This window comes from Etheostoma cragini, chromosome 18 (assembly GCF_013103735.1).
Source record: "Etheostoma cragini isolate CJK2018 chromosome 18, CSU_Ecrag_1.0, whole genome shotgun sequence".
Lineage (NCBI taxonomy): Eukaryota > Metazoa > Chordata > Actinopteri > Perciformes > Percidae > Etheostoma > Etheostoma cragini.
In genome coordinates, this window is record NC_048424.1 from 9,304,276 (window position 1) to 9,319,072 (window position 14,797).

A 14,797-nucleotide genomic window follows, 5' to 3' on the forward strand; every position below is an offset into this window, starting at 1 on the left:
TTTAGATCATAAGACTATGGTCCTATTTCACATTTTCTCACACTGCATCAAGGTTTGTATTGAAATGAATAGACATCTCTTTTGCATCTGGAGAGCCTTTTCTAGTTGTTTTGTTAAAGTGCATGTCTTTTTACATCAACTGTTCACTGTACACTGTTCAATATAACTACATCACTGAAGTTATTTTATATCCCGATTGCTTACATTCAGGCTCCTGTGTATGATGTGGCTTACGGCAGCTACGTTGTAGCAAGGTGAAAAGTGTATAACAGGATTAGATCTGATGACGGTGGGCTTGTGTTGTTTCCCGAACTTTGAGTTGGGGAGATATCATCTGCAAATGAAGATCAGAAAGTTAAAGCCTTTGCACCACCACAATGCCTCAACAACAGTCCTGTGTTGTCTGAATTTGTGCGGTGATCTCTTGGTGATATCTTCTTTGCACATGCACTCTGCCCTATTGCATGCAGGGATGTTGTCAAACAGTGTTTTCAGTGTTTACCTGTGTTCATCCCCTATCCCACGACATGACTCCCTACACTAGGCTTGCCCTGTCCTGTTCTGCTCTGCCCCCAATCTGTTTTTCTTTCATTGGCAGTGTCCCTTTTTCCCTCCCCTCTCTCTTTGCTGCATCATTCTTCTGATGTTTTACTCCCTCGCTGGTCAAGGAGCGACAGAGGCAGAAGAGAGAGAGAGAGGAGAGGGAAGCAGGAATTTCAAACTCTGTTTTCCGCCTATGCTCTTGGACTAGCTCCTTTTTTTTGGTGTTGATTTTGCTGTTTCTTCGGTTAAGCATTGTGGCAGTTTACGGTAAAAGATGGCAGAGTATGGGCTCAAACTCAGAGGTAAGAACTTTTGACAGGTGTTTCCTAAACCTCTGAATTGACCTACTGCTCACCAGTTGTCAGCCTGCTCTGACTTCACTAAATCCTGGTACCCCTCACCATACCTTTCTTGTTTACCTCTAATTACATCAATGCATGCGCAGACACACCACAGAGGTGTATTTTAGGCCACTAAATATATGGGCTAATCTTTTGGACGTTTTGAAGTGTTTTCCTTACAAATTCCCAGATCTTGGCACGGGAAGAGTGTCAACAAGGCTGCACCGGCTGGGACAAGCTTAGACAAGTGACCACTGGAGGGAGGAGGGAGGAATTCATGAGGAAATGATAGGAATTCTATGCATTCCTCTCAACCTACATAGTCAAAATAAAACATCTCTGCCATTAAACTGTTATTAGGATTGAGTTTTATGTGCACTTCTTTTGTTTACAAATGAGGAAAGTAGGACATTTGCCAGAGGGCTTTTGATGGACAATGATTGACTTGAAAGCCTAACAGTGTGATTGATTGTTGTGGGACTGTGTATGTGTGTGTCCTGTGTAAGGATTAGTACCCCCCAATAAGTTGTGGGTGGTGCTGTACTGAAAGACAAGAAGGTGAACAGCTGAGCCTCCTTTCTGACTCCCATCAAAGTGAAGTTCACCCCTGGAAACTTTTTCATGAGTGCAGCTTCTGCTTGAGAGTTGTTTTGTAGCCAAGACATTAGGGCTGCAGAATTTATTAGAATTTTAATCACAATCCCGATTTTGGTTTCCCACCAGCAAATTTGCTTGATCGAGTGATAGTTTAGTTTAAACGTGCCATTCCATTCATAGAACGCTTAGTTTTTTTGCAAAGCCAATCTACCGCTCCGTAAACCGCTGTCTGATCATGTGCCAGTCAGAGTTGTTCCCTGCACCGCGCAGCTTAGTTTCTAGATATAGACAGTCACAGAGGACAGAGTAATGTGAGGAAAATTCCATAACAGATAGTAGTCGGTCATACGTCGGTCACAAGGTTTACCAGTTTACTATTAAACGCAACATTTTGTCCCGTCAGAGAACAGCAGTGACCAGTGCTAGTTAGTGTCTGTTAGCTCACAGGGCTCTAGGGCGCGACTAACATTTTTCCTTGGTCGCACCGGTCCACCTAATGTCCTCGCATCCGCCGCCTCTCCAGAAACGAAGCAATGTTGTTTATATCGATATGGTTTAATGTTGCGTTACATTACCCATATCTTTTATTTGTACCAGTGTTTCTGCTGGTAACTCTCTGCTGTTGCGGTGGCCATGGCGAAAAACACAGAAGTTATTGAATGCAGCTAACTACAGGCTGTTGAGTAATGTGTGTGTGTGTGTGTGTATGTGTGTGAGACTTAACCTGCTGGACCTGGGCAAACCTCAGTCCATCGCACTCATCCTCTTAAGCTCCCGCTTGCATCCAGGATCTATTGCACGCCCACACTTCTGGTTGCTCTCTAAGGTCTTCAGGCCAAGACCTTTTAACTGTCCCCAGAACACGTTTTAAAACCAGAGGTGATCGAGCCTTTTCTGTGGTGGCTCCAAGGCTCTGGAACTCTCTCCCTTTAGCTTTGAGAGCTTTGGATTCTGTGGAAACTTTAAAAAAACACCTGAAGACACATTTTTAGACAAGCTTTTAACTATCAATATGGCTTAGCATTTTATGTGTTGCTGTTTTATTTGTTTTTACTGTAAAGCACTTTGTGACCCTTCTTGCCTGTAAAAGAGGCTATATAAATAAAGTTTACTTAGTTACTTACTCTCTCCCTATCTCTTTTAATCAGTCTGTTATTGCTGTTGAAAATAAGTGAAGGAGCTTTCTCAGAGTTACATTTTTTTTTAAATACATCCTAGGCTATTTATTTCAGAGAGTTTTCATTTATATGTGTTGCTGCTGTATATTTTAAATCTGGGAAGATTAAGTTTGGAGGATTTGATGCTACGGAATGTGGCAAACTGATTTAGTCAAGGCCGAAAAAGAGGAAGGCCAAATTACAGGTGTTGGCCATGAGAGGGCATGTGACAGCAAGGGGGGGGGGGACCCGCTATAAGACATTGAGGCATGAAATGTTAGGGCTCAGTTCAGGGACGTTTTAGCCTCGTCAATCCAGTTTCTACTGTAGCTAACGTTACCTGCTGTGTAAGGTGTTATTAGTGTTTACTAGCATGACATGCAGCAATGTTTCTGTTGCATCTAACGTCTGTTTTGGAGCATCAGAGAGCAACGCAGACATTTTAAGTGGCACCGTAATGAGGTACTGAAATCCCCGTTGATATTTTGTCTATTAAATAACGGGCATACAACATACAACTTCCGCATAAGAGGAATGTAGCATAATATGGATGTGAAAGCAGTTATAAATAGACTATGTGGCAATACAATTTGTTTGGGTTAAAATCCACTAATAATTGTGATAATTAATTGTGATCTCATTATTGATAAAAAATAATTGTGATTATCATTTTGACCATAATCGTACATAGTTTAAGCCTTCCTTCGTTTTTCATCACACCAATGACCCAAGTATTTTTGGTGTAGTGACTTTAAACACTGACCGCTTCCTAGTTGGTTTTCTGCCAATTAACCTTTCTCCTGCTTCAGCTGATAATGGCACTAAATGCATGGCTACTCACGTATTCATTCAGTGGCCACACATTCATTTTAAAAGCTTTATTAAAACAATGATTGGAGAAATCTAAAAGTGTCTATCTAGCTTTAAGTATAACTTGGCTAAAGGTAATTGCTGCTTACTGGTGTGGCTAAACTTTGTAAATATCTCTATTTGTCTAAGCTCGAGCTTTCATGTTTACTGTGTGATGCTGCTGTGGAAACCCTGATGGTTTGTTTGATTTTCACCTCAGTGCTTCCCACCGTTTTCCCCCTTCTCCCTGGTGTGTGGTCACAGGCTCTCTCCACCTGTTGGGGGGGGGGGGGTATACTGATAGACTGTTTCTGCTGCCCTGTATTCCCAGCTGGCTGAAGAACGTGTGTGTTTAGATGACTTTGTGCCTTCCCTGTTCTATCATATTTAGAGGTTTGGTTGCCATTTGTCTCTTGCTTATATATTGTTGGTCAACACTGGGTCAATGAAATGGGAGCAGCCAGACAATTTAATAGATCACAATCATATCTGAGAAAAAATAAACTTCTATCTCAATGCTTTTTCTTGGTTCTGCAAAATGATTTGCCTTAGCTGTTTTTTTCTTCCATTCGTCATTCTGATCGACGCACTTGCATTTGGAGAAAGCTCTTTTTTTTTGTTTTATTTTATAAAATGTTTGTTCAAAAGGGAAATCTGCACAAAACTTGAAACACATCAGTGTAGTCTATTGTGGTGCAAGCGTGCATATGTGTACATAACAATACATTGAGAGCTTGTGTGTGCTTAGTGAACTGTGAGAGGACACCAGTGGGGTTTACTCTTCCTGATATAGTTACTACTTCCTGTTTGGCTGTTGAGCAAGAGAATCATTTGTTTCTCAGCACATTCACTGTACACGACTGTGCTTAAAGCAATTGTGAGTGGGAGCCGCTCAGTTATGTGAAATATATTGACTGATTATTTGACAGGGGTGACATTTGTTCTGCAAACAAATGATCCTGTGACTTTATTGCTTCATTTTGCTAGTCCAGTTGGTTCACTTCCACTTGCCTAAAAGACTGTTTTCTTGTAAGCTATTCTAGACTTCAGTAATGCTTCTAATTCCACAGTATAATTAACAGAACTAGAAGCCAGAATATTTATCTTAAAAAGGAATCCATCAATTTAAATGTCCAATGCCTCTATTGATACCTTTTTTAATGGTTTAAATATATACCAGGCCAGGTTGTTATGTGGACAGGCTTCAATTAGCAGCAGCAGCAGTGGATTAAAATTAGTAGTTACTGTAGACAATATGCAAGGAATCAGGTCCTGACATTGTCCGGAGTTTTACTTTCACACATGTAGCACACAACAGGACATGTCTGTCAGATGCGTTCTCGCTTACTGGAAATGCTCCGTTTGGTTTAGATGAGGGGTGCCGCCTGTGGAGGTTCGAGTGAGGTCTCGGTGAACAACACAACCACACATACCACTTTTCTGTTAGACAGAATTTTTTTTTTTTAGGGGCCACAGCTCATTTGACAATTTGTTCACAACTAACTTTAAGTGTGTACGACGTGATTTCATCATATAAATGTGAGCATGTAAGTGGTACATACAACATCCATGGCTGAAGTACTTGTGTTGGCAGATGTTAACAGTCTTAAGCAAAGTGCCATACTGTGAGTGGACATATGTTTTATTGGTGATATACAGAAGGGTACACACAGGCACACACACAGGCACACACACACACACACACACACACACACACACACACACACACACACACACACACCCGTCGCTTTGATCTGGCCAGCAGTAAGACATTCCTGTGCTGTGGTGAGTAGGAGCAGTAGACAGATTGAGCTGGAGCAGCATGTATGAATCAAGTGTATTGTCCTGTCAAGGTGGTAAGGTGGACAGTACAGGAGACCTGAGCCCACAGGGACCCTCAGGGGCCTCAGAGGCCGTCCACAGGGGTGCTGATAAGGCTGGATAGTAGGGCCTCCGCATGGGACTTTTATAAAAAGAAAATTGATATTGTGTTGAAAGCATGTCTGTACTGTACCTGTCCAGCTCATCATGCCCCTTGTGAGTTGTTTTCTAAAAGTTCTTGCCAGCATTTTTCTCTCCCTCTAGCTGCCTCTCTTTATCTTTGTGACCTTCTTTCCTGTTTTTGTTGTTGTTTTGTCTTGTGGTCTGCATGTCTATTGTTCTTCCTCACTCCACCAACCATTCCACCTGTAAGTAATTTACTGTTATTGGGGGCTACTGTTATGTCATATGCCCTTTGTCAATCATGCTGTTGTTTTATTTTTCAAAGACTTCTTTGTCTCCTGTATCCTTTTCTCCATCATCTTCATTCAGCATCACCTTCAGCTATCACGTCTTTGTCTTCTTCACCTTTTGAGAAAGACTTCATTAGGTTTTATTGTCCCTGTCAGAGATTTATGTGGAAAAATAGGTCAACATTTCTTTCAGTTGGGCCTTTTACAGTGTTATGGTTCAAAGCACTTTAAAGATAATTGCAAATAGAAGTAGTGTATTCCAGGCTAGGAAACTAGCTTCTCCTGCTTTTGTCCCCCTGTCACCATTCCAGTTGTCTCTTTCCATAGAAATAACCCTCCATACTTCCAGCATAAGTCTCCGCCCCAGTCATCTTCTCCTCTGGTTTTAATGACATTTTGCAGCATTTAGATCATATAGAAATTATGTTTCCCCATTTCCAACTGTGAATGACACACAAACTAAAAACTAGACTAGTCCTCATACACATTTTCATACATTTATACATATTTATGCATACTGTGACACTGGATAAAAAAAATACCTGACAGCAACTTAGCTGCATTCAACATGTTTGACAACTAAAAACTTTTAAAGTGTAGTGAATAAATGAATGTCTATTCAAAGAATGGAATTTAGGGATAACGTACAAAAGGTAGAAACTGTGTCTTGTCTTATTCGCAATTATGTAATGTCTTTTTGTTTTGTATAGCCCAAAATCACAAATTTCTTCTACAGGGCTTTACAATCTGAATAGTTTACAGCACCCTTTATACGTACACCCTTTATAGTTCCAAAAAAACAATCTTCCACCACCATGGGGCGGCTGTGGCTCAGTGGTAGAGCGGTTGCCTGCCAATCGGAAGGTTGGTGGTTCGATCCCCGCCCCTGCAGTCATTGTCGAAGTGTCCTTGGGCAAGACACTGAACCCCGAGTTGCCCCCGGTGCTGCGCATCGGAGTGTGAATGTGTGTGAATGTTTATCTGATGAGCAGTTGGCACCTTGTACGGCAGCCCCTGCCACAGTGTATGAATGTGTGTGAATGGTGAATGTTCCCTGTAGATGTAAAAGCGCTTTGAGCAGTTGTTAAGACTGGAAAAGCGCTATATAAATACAGCACATTTACATTTACATTTACATTAATCTCATCCTCTCACCTCTCTCATCCCCACCTCTGGCCTCCTTTTGCAGTACATTTTTGTTTTTATGTCCCTTCTCACACAGCCAGCGGCTGTGCACACACACACAACATACACTCCACACACCCCAAACAAAGAAGCTGATGACTGCTGGTGCTCGTGATCATAACCTTTGACCTTTTGTGCAGTTCATGGTGCTGTACCCAGCAGCTAGTTGAATGACAGTGGCAGTTAAATGCTCATCCAACATTTTTTTTTTTACCCACTTCTCAGCCCTAGATTACAGTCTTGGACCTCCATCACGGTGCTTAGAAGCAGATGTGAATGCATTTCTTTTTTGACCCACCCCCCCAGGTGTACAATTCTGAGACAGACTGACAACACAATGAGCTGGTTATTTAGGAGGTTACAGTACAGAAAGGGCACATGGGGAAAAAAGGAAACTAAACATAACCTTAACCATAGTCTCGTTTTGCCAGACCATCCACACGCTGCGAAGTGGAGGAGGGTCTGGCTGCTTCACATAGCATAATGGAATGGGAGGAAAAACCTGCTTTGGTTTATTGGCATTTCTTTAAACCACTCACAATTGTCTTGGGCGGTGCTAAGCTCCACGCAGAGCTGCTGCAAAGTATTTTTGCAAGAGAGAAAACTCTGATTGAACAGATAGTCTAGCTAGCTGTCTAAATTTACAATGCAGAGATCTGTGGAGCAGTCAACCTTAGTCCTCATGAATCCACCGGAGTTTAAAATTCCAACAAAAAAGAAAGTGGAAGGAAACGGAAATTGTTTAAAATACATGCATCCTGTGGAATTTCCTATGGAGCAATCCCAGGATGGGAACGTCAAGGATATAGACCACCTTAACCTACACTAAGAGCATGACAGGCTGAAGTACTAGTGTATCGGAGGTTCTTCGACACAGTGACAGATTGCACCCGTTCTCTCAGGCGTAAAATTCTGTACAATTGTATTGTTGATGCTGTTGGTCTGTATTTGGCTGTGGAAGTTCATACTGCTGCTGAACTTTGTTTATGAATGTTATGTGTGTGCAATGATTTGATGTACTGGTCTGGAATTGAATGAATCCTTCAATCATTACTTGACTGTGCCAAATGAATTCTTTTCATGGCCTGGTCAGTGCAAGTGATGACTTGCATATTTTGTCTAAAAAAAAAATCAAAGGGATTTAATTTACTAAATTATGGGATACAATAATTAAGTCCTCGCATCTTAAAGGCTCTAATCACATGTTTTGAATCATCACTTTACATATTACATAAAAGGGTGCGGTTCAAAATGTTTTCTACTCACAGTTTGTGCCACCAAATCTGATACCCATTTATGTTTGTAAAACATTCATCTTCATTTATTATCACTATGTAATTTTGTCCAAATCTAAATTTGTCTCAAGCAAAAATAAATTCTAATGGATTTTCCTCCACATTCTTTTAAATGTCGGACTAACAAAGTAAAACAAATGTTTTTTTGTATGAGATACTTTGATCTATTACAGTAGCCAGCCATCGCCCAGGCTCATCAAAGCAGCTGACCCTGTGCCTGACACACAATGAGGCCTTATTAGAGAGCCATGTTGGACAGAAGGAAGAGGGAGCGGGGAGGGAGGGAGTCAAGCAGCAAGAAATTTGAAATATTTGTACAATTAGATTCCGAGACCAGGGGAACATTATAAATGGGCAAGAGAGTTGTAGTTTTTACGTAATTTTACGTGGTGTGTTGGCGTTACTGACTAGGCATACCTTTTTAAATTTTGTACAGATTATCCAAATACCCCTCTTGCCTGCATTTTGTTGCTGTACTTTTCTGATGTTCCAGCCACATTGATCACGATGCTTTTAAGCTGTGGCTCCAGCCACAATTACCATTTACCAGCATGTTGGCGCGAGAGTGTGTTTGGCCAGTGGGCTCCTGAAATAAACAAGTGGAAATGGACTTTTAAGTGTTTACAATGTTCTTTGCTGTCCTCATAAGACCGTACATACTGTGACTTGTCAATTTAATTTTTGATACACCTGTTCACCTATCTAACAACCCCTTTTCATTCTCTCCCACAGATGAGCATGATGCAGTACAGAAGAAAACATTCACCAAATGGATAAATGCACAATTCTCCAAGGTAAGATGGTAGACCAGTTAAAATTAATGCCAAACTGCATTACTTAAAACACACTAGAAAATGCAGATGTATTTGGAGAACCCAAGAAACTGAATTAGTGATTTTAAAACTAAAGGGCTTCATCTGCCTGATATTGAAAGAAAACACTTTACAGAGGGAGTGAAGTGGTGGGACTAAATGAAAGTTATTTCGGTCCTAAAATGTTAAGTCTATTTCTGACATGAATCTGTACCTGGAGACTTTGATTTCTGTATCTTGTCCCACACTGAAGAGGGTGACAGTCCGCCAGCAGCCAACTTTGCTGCTAGCAGTGGAGTGGACTAAACTGTTAAAATGTTTACCTATCATTGTGCAAATCTTGTTGCACTCATACTACTTACTAACTTATACTATCTCATCTTAATTTGAGAAAACAAAGCACAAACCCTAATTGCAAATGTTTAGAACAAAGAACATATTTTTTGTTGTAATGCAAGTCCATTGCTCTACCCAGCAACAGTTTCTCTCAGAGAGTGCTAATGGCTTTACGTGTAGTCCTGTTTGCCTGTCAAATTTTTCTTACAAGCACACCATTTACAAATTGTGTTAAAAATGTTTAGTTAAATTTTGCAAATGGGTCTTGGTTAAATATTTGCACTCCTCAGAACAGCTAACATAATCTCTGAAGCTCTTAAATGCTCTTAGTTTCACTTTGTGTTTTCTTTTCTGCTTTTGATGGTTTCAGAGTGTTGAATGGCGATGGGTATGATAGTGCTTGTTATGTCCTGCATAACTTCTCTGCTGCCTCATGTTTCATGGCCATAGTCGTTTTTATTAAAGTGCATGTAAATGTTATCGATTCTTCTCAAAGGGTTTTTTGTCAATTCTGACATGTACATTTTTGTAACAATTTGACTGTTCCTGACAACGCATAATGAACTTATTAATTTACATAGTTGATCCATGGGTAATATCTTAACTCTGAAATACAAAAGTCTGAGTGTGTTTTTTGATCGGCTTGTTTATTGGTTGCTTGCAGCAACATGTGGATTATTGTTTCTGCGCCACAATCTGCAGCTCTCACCAGTTGTGCTCTTTTCTCCAATCAGACGGGGAAGACACCCATCAAGGATATGTTCTCTGACCTGAAGGATGGGAGGAAGCTGCTAGACCTGCTGGAGGGTCTTACTGGCACTGTACTGGTGAGTTTCTGTGTGTGTGTGTGTGTGTGTGTGTGTGTGTGTGTGTGTGTGTGTGTGTGTGTGTGTGTGTGTGTCAAGGTTTCCAGACCTTTTTGTGTCACACGGAAAAACAAATTAGTTAGAAATGAGTCATCTGACCCTAACATTCCTGAGATTTGTTTCTTAGCTTCACTACTATTGGTTTACCTTATCAATAATTGGTCAACACACACTTACCAAACTTTGACTTAATTTAAAACTTGAGCTGTGGCATGAAAAAAAAAATTTGTTGTGTGAATACATTTACGAAGCTGGACAACAAGGGTGACATTTTTAAAACACTAATTTCCAGCAAGGGTGTTAGCAACACTAAAATGTCTCTGCATTTTTTTGCATCCACTCAAAGCAGTACAAGCACCGGCATTACTTTACGTAAACTTAAATGTTAACTCTAGATGTATTTTGGATGCTTGAATAGAAACCGTAAAGTAAGAACAGATGTTTTGCAAACAAATTAAATCTCCCATTGTATCACTAGCAGATTTGTAGAGATTGTAGCATTTCCTGCATGTATTTTATTTTCAGATTTGGCAGTGAAATTGATACTTTATGTATCGTTTCTCCAACAAACACTATCTATAAAAAAATAGAAAAATGGTAAAGAAACAGATAAACATTTGATTGACCAGTGTCCATCACTATGTATGTGTGTATGTCTCCAACTTATGAACACACATTTTAGTTCTTTCAGTGTCCCCTCACTGTCACCCTTTCAGCAGCGTATCTGCTTTCTAGCACCTGCAGCCATACTAAGTGCCAACTGTCTCTATGTCATACATGCACACACACACACACACACACACACACACACACACACACACACACACACACACACACACACACACACACACACACACACACACACACTCTTTCTGATACTAATTCTATAATGGGGTGCTAATGAGTGGTTGAGGTATGTGACGATTTAAAAAAAGATTTGTGGTTGGCAGCTATTCTTTCTGCCATTCTTTCCACAAGTTGGCATGTGGACACTGCTGATAGGGTAATGAGGGGGTTTAATGTATAAAGAGCAACACTCTGCTGAGTGATGACATACCTTTTTTTTATTTGTGTAGCAATGCCACACTTGCCAAAGATTCCTGCAGCCATATGATAAGCTAGTAAACACTAAACATGTCGTCACATGATTTGTGTTGCGTTTCTTGTTCCTCAGACCAAAGAGAGAGGCTCCACCAGAGTGCACGCTCTCAACAACGTCAACAAAGTACTTCAAGTTCTGCATCAATGTAATGTGAGTATCTGGATTTTTCTGCTGTTTTTTGTAGCTACTGTCACATCCGCTGCTGATTGGCAGATGCATTTAGACAAACCATATACATCATTAAGGTCAAAGAGACTGCAGGGTTTCAGTTAAGCAGCCTATGACAGGATAGTTCAGTCAGAGAAGTAGGAACTGTAATGAACTGTAAACGTAGCTGCTGTTGTGTTTTGTTGAAGTAAAAACTCACAAAGTCTTTTTGCAAAGGTACATTTGACTTTGTGTAACACTATCAGAGATTTGTACATTTATGGCCCATCTATTTGGATGTATACTTGCACATCGAGTTCTGTATTTTTCTTTGTCTGTCTGCCTCCCTTGCTCCCTCATCTGTCTGTGTGCAATAGTTGGTGTTAATTTCTTGATCTTAGCAGTGGGAGATAATGGGAGTGCATGTTTGTGGGAAGAGACTGTCAGCTGGCAGGGAAGGCCAGAATTCCCACAAGCTTTAAAGCGTGATTTATCGTTCTGCATTAAATCTATACTGTGGCTATGTACATAGGTACAGTGGGGTTCGAAAGTTTGGGCGCCCCAGGTAAAAATTTATATTAATGTGCCTAAAAAAGCCAAGAAAATATGTAAAAATGTCCAAAAGGCATCAAATGATAGATTAGACATTCACAAAAAGTTAGATTTTATTTCCATAATTTACACTTTCAAAATAACAGAAAACAAAAAAATGGCGTGTGCAAATGTTTGGGCACCCTGCAGAGTTTCTAGCATGCTCCGCCCCATTTGGAAAGCTGAGACCTGACCGTGTCATGGATTGTTCTCAATCATTGTCTGGAAAGAACAGGTGATGTCCATCTTAAGGTTTTAAATGCCCAGACTCATCTGACCTTGCCCCAACAATCAGCACCATGGCTTCTTCTAAGCAGTCGTCTAGAAAACTGAAACTGAAAATAGTTGATGCTCAGAAAGCAGGAGAAGGCTATAAGAAGATAGCAAAGCGTTTTCAAGTGCCAATATCCTCTGTTCGGAATGAAATTAGGAAATGGCAGTCATCAGGAACAGTGGAAGTTAAAGCAAGATCTGGAAGACCAAGAAAAATATCAGACAGAACAGCTCGCAGGATTGTGACGATCATCCAGAAAGACCTGGCAGACACTGGAGTTGTGGGACACCATTTCACTATAAAGAGATACTTGTACAAACATGGTCTTCATTGCAGGGTCATCAGAAGAAAACCACTTCTACGTCCTCACCAAAAAAATCAGCGTTTGAAGTTTGCAAATGAACATATATACAAGCCTGATGCATTGTGGAAACAAGTTCTGTGGACCGATGAGGTTAAAATAGAACTTTTTGGCCAGAATGACCAAAGGTACGTTTGTAAAGGAAAGGGCACAGAATTTTATGAAAAGAACCTCTGTCCAACTGTTAAGCATTGGGGTGAATCAATCATGCTTTGGGGTTGTATTGCAGCCAGAGGCACAGGAAACATTTTACGAGTAGAAGGAAAAATGGATTCGAAAACATTTCAGCAAATTTTGGTCGCTAACTTGATGCCGTCTGTGAAAAAGCTAAAGTTAAAGAGAGGATGGCTTCTACAATTGGATAATGATCCTAAACACACCTCAAAATCCACGGTGAATTACATTAAGAGATGTAAGTTGAAGGATTTGCCATGACCTTCACAATCTGCTGACCTCAACAAAATTGAAAATCTGTGGGTATAGAGCAGTGCGTGACAGACAGCCCGGAAATCTCAAAGAACTGGAAGACTTTTGTAAGTAAGACAGAGCGAAGATACCTCAAACAAGAACTGAAAGACTCTTGGCTGGTTACAAGAACTGTTTTCAAGCTGTGATACTTGCCAAAGGGGGCAGTACAAGGTATTAACTCTGCAGGGCGCCCCTAAGGCGCGTTTTCAGTTATTTTGAAAGTGTAAATGATGGAAACAAAATCTGACTTTTTGTGACATTATACAAATGTCTAATCTGTCATTTGATGCCTTTTGGAGATTTTTACATTTTATCTTGTCTTCTTTATGCACATTAATACAACTTTTTACCTGGGGATCCCAACTCTATGTGGAGACATAGACCTTTGATGTCATGTTCTAGCTGTGGAAAAACTGGACCTTACTGGGCAAGTTGAACATGAGTCTAATAAAGCTGCATCTAAAGATTTACTAGAGTGATATTGTTATTGTAGTATCATTTATTTCCTGGGACTAGAGAAAGGTCAGCTCTGCTGTAGACAGAGAGGTCACTTTTTTGACCAGACACTTGCCCTCATGTTCCACTCTGTGCCTTGATCCTTTCCAAAATATTTTTATGTAATCAGTGCACTTGGCCTCACCTCATAATGTGTCATAAGTGTCTGGCAAGGCAGCAGACACACTTTATAAGTAGCATTGGAAGGGTGTAATTAGGGTAGTATAATCCACTGTGTGTTGAAAATGTATGCTTCAGAAGTTTTTAACTGTAACAATGTGGACACTCATTAAGATTTGAAGCCATTACTCCGCTTCATGAAGAATGCTAATGTCAGATGTTAAAAGTGTGTTACTTTAAGGGGTTGTAAGTGCTGTAATAAGCTTCATTTTGAAAAAATGTTTTATTGCAGCAAACAAAAAAGATTTTCCCCAAGAACTTTTATATTGTGTGCAATTGAGTTGGCTTTCCAACTTATCTGCTCAAAACAGAAATAATTTCTACTTAATAATACAAGTTGTGAATTTATTGTTAATTATTTATTTTCAATGAGTCCTTTTCATCGTCATCCTTATTTCTTGCAGGTTGATCTAGTAAACATAGGAGGGACAGATATTGTGGATGGGAATCACAAACTGACTTTGGGCCTCATCTGGAGTATTATTCTTCACTGGCAGGTGAGCACACGTATAGAGACACCTATGCTGTTCTTTTCTTTCCACCCACACACTGCACATACACACAAAGACTCATTAATGTTTGCTATGACTGTGAACTAAGAATCCCCAGATGGATTAAAAATACAGATGATGGAAAATCAGGATCGATGTGCACACAAATGCGAGCATGCATGTAAACATGTTCATCTACTGCTTTTACATTTAAACCTTACAATTAAATTAATCTAGAGGTTCAAAGTTTAAAGGATTTATGCACTGTCAGTTCTTTCAATATTAGTTTTTCATTATTAATTATAATTTATTTACTATTAATGTCACTCCTGGTTGTTGTTGTCCATGCTCGACATTCTTACATTATCATCCTCATGTAATTTCTTACATATTTTAAAAATCTGTGCCAATCACAGTGGGCATGATGCTCTAATCTGCCATGACCCCCCTGATAATAAGAGGATCATTAGAAC

The 14,797-nt window shown here is 40.1% G+C and overlaps 1 protein-coding gene across 3 annotated transcripts in view; it reads left to right on the forward strand.

Moving 5' to 3' along the window:
• utrn (utrophin) overlaps positions 1–14,797 on the forward strand; it is a 140,861-nt gene that overhangs the window by 11,572 nt on the left and 114,492 nt on the right. For 2 of the 3 annotated variants that reach the window (XM_034900315.1, XM_034900314.1), the window contains 4 exons: positions 8,934–8,995; positions 10,084–10,176; positions 11,390–11,467; positions 14,238–14,330. In XM_034900315.1, the coding sequence (XP_034756206.1) occupies positions 8,934–8,995; positions 10,084–10,176; positions 11,390–11,467; positions 14,238–14,330 (326 nt within the window). Of the gene's footprint in view, positions 1–650; positions 846–8,933; positions 8,996–10,083; positions 10,177–11,389; positions 11,468–14,237; positions 14,331–14,797 lie in introns of those variants that run through there. The other variant, XM_034900316.1, reaches the window with a different exon arrangement.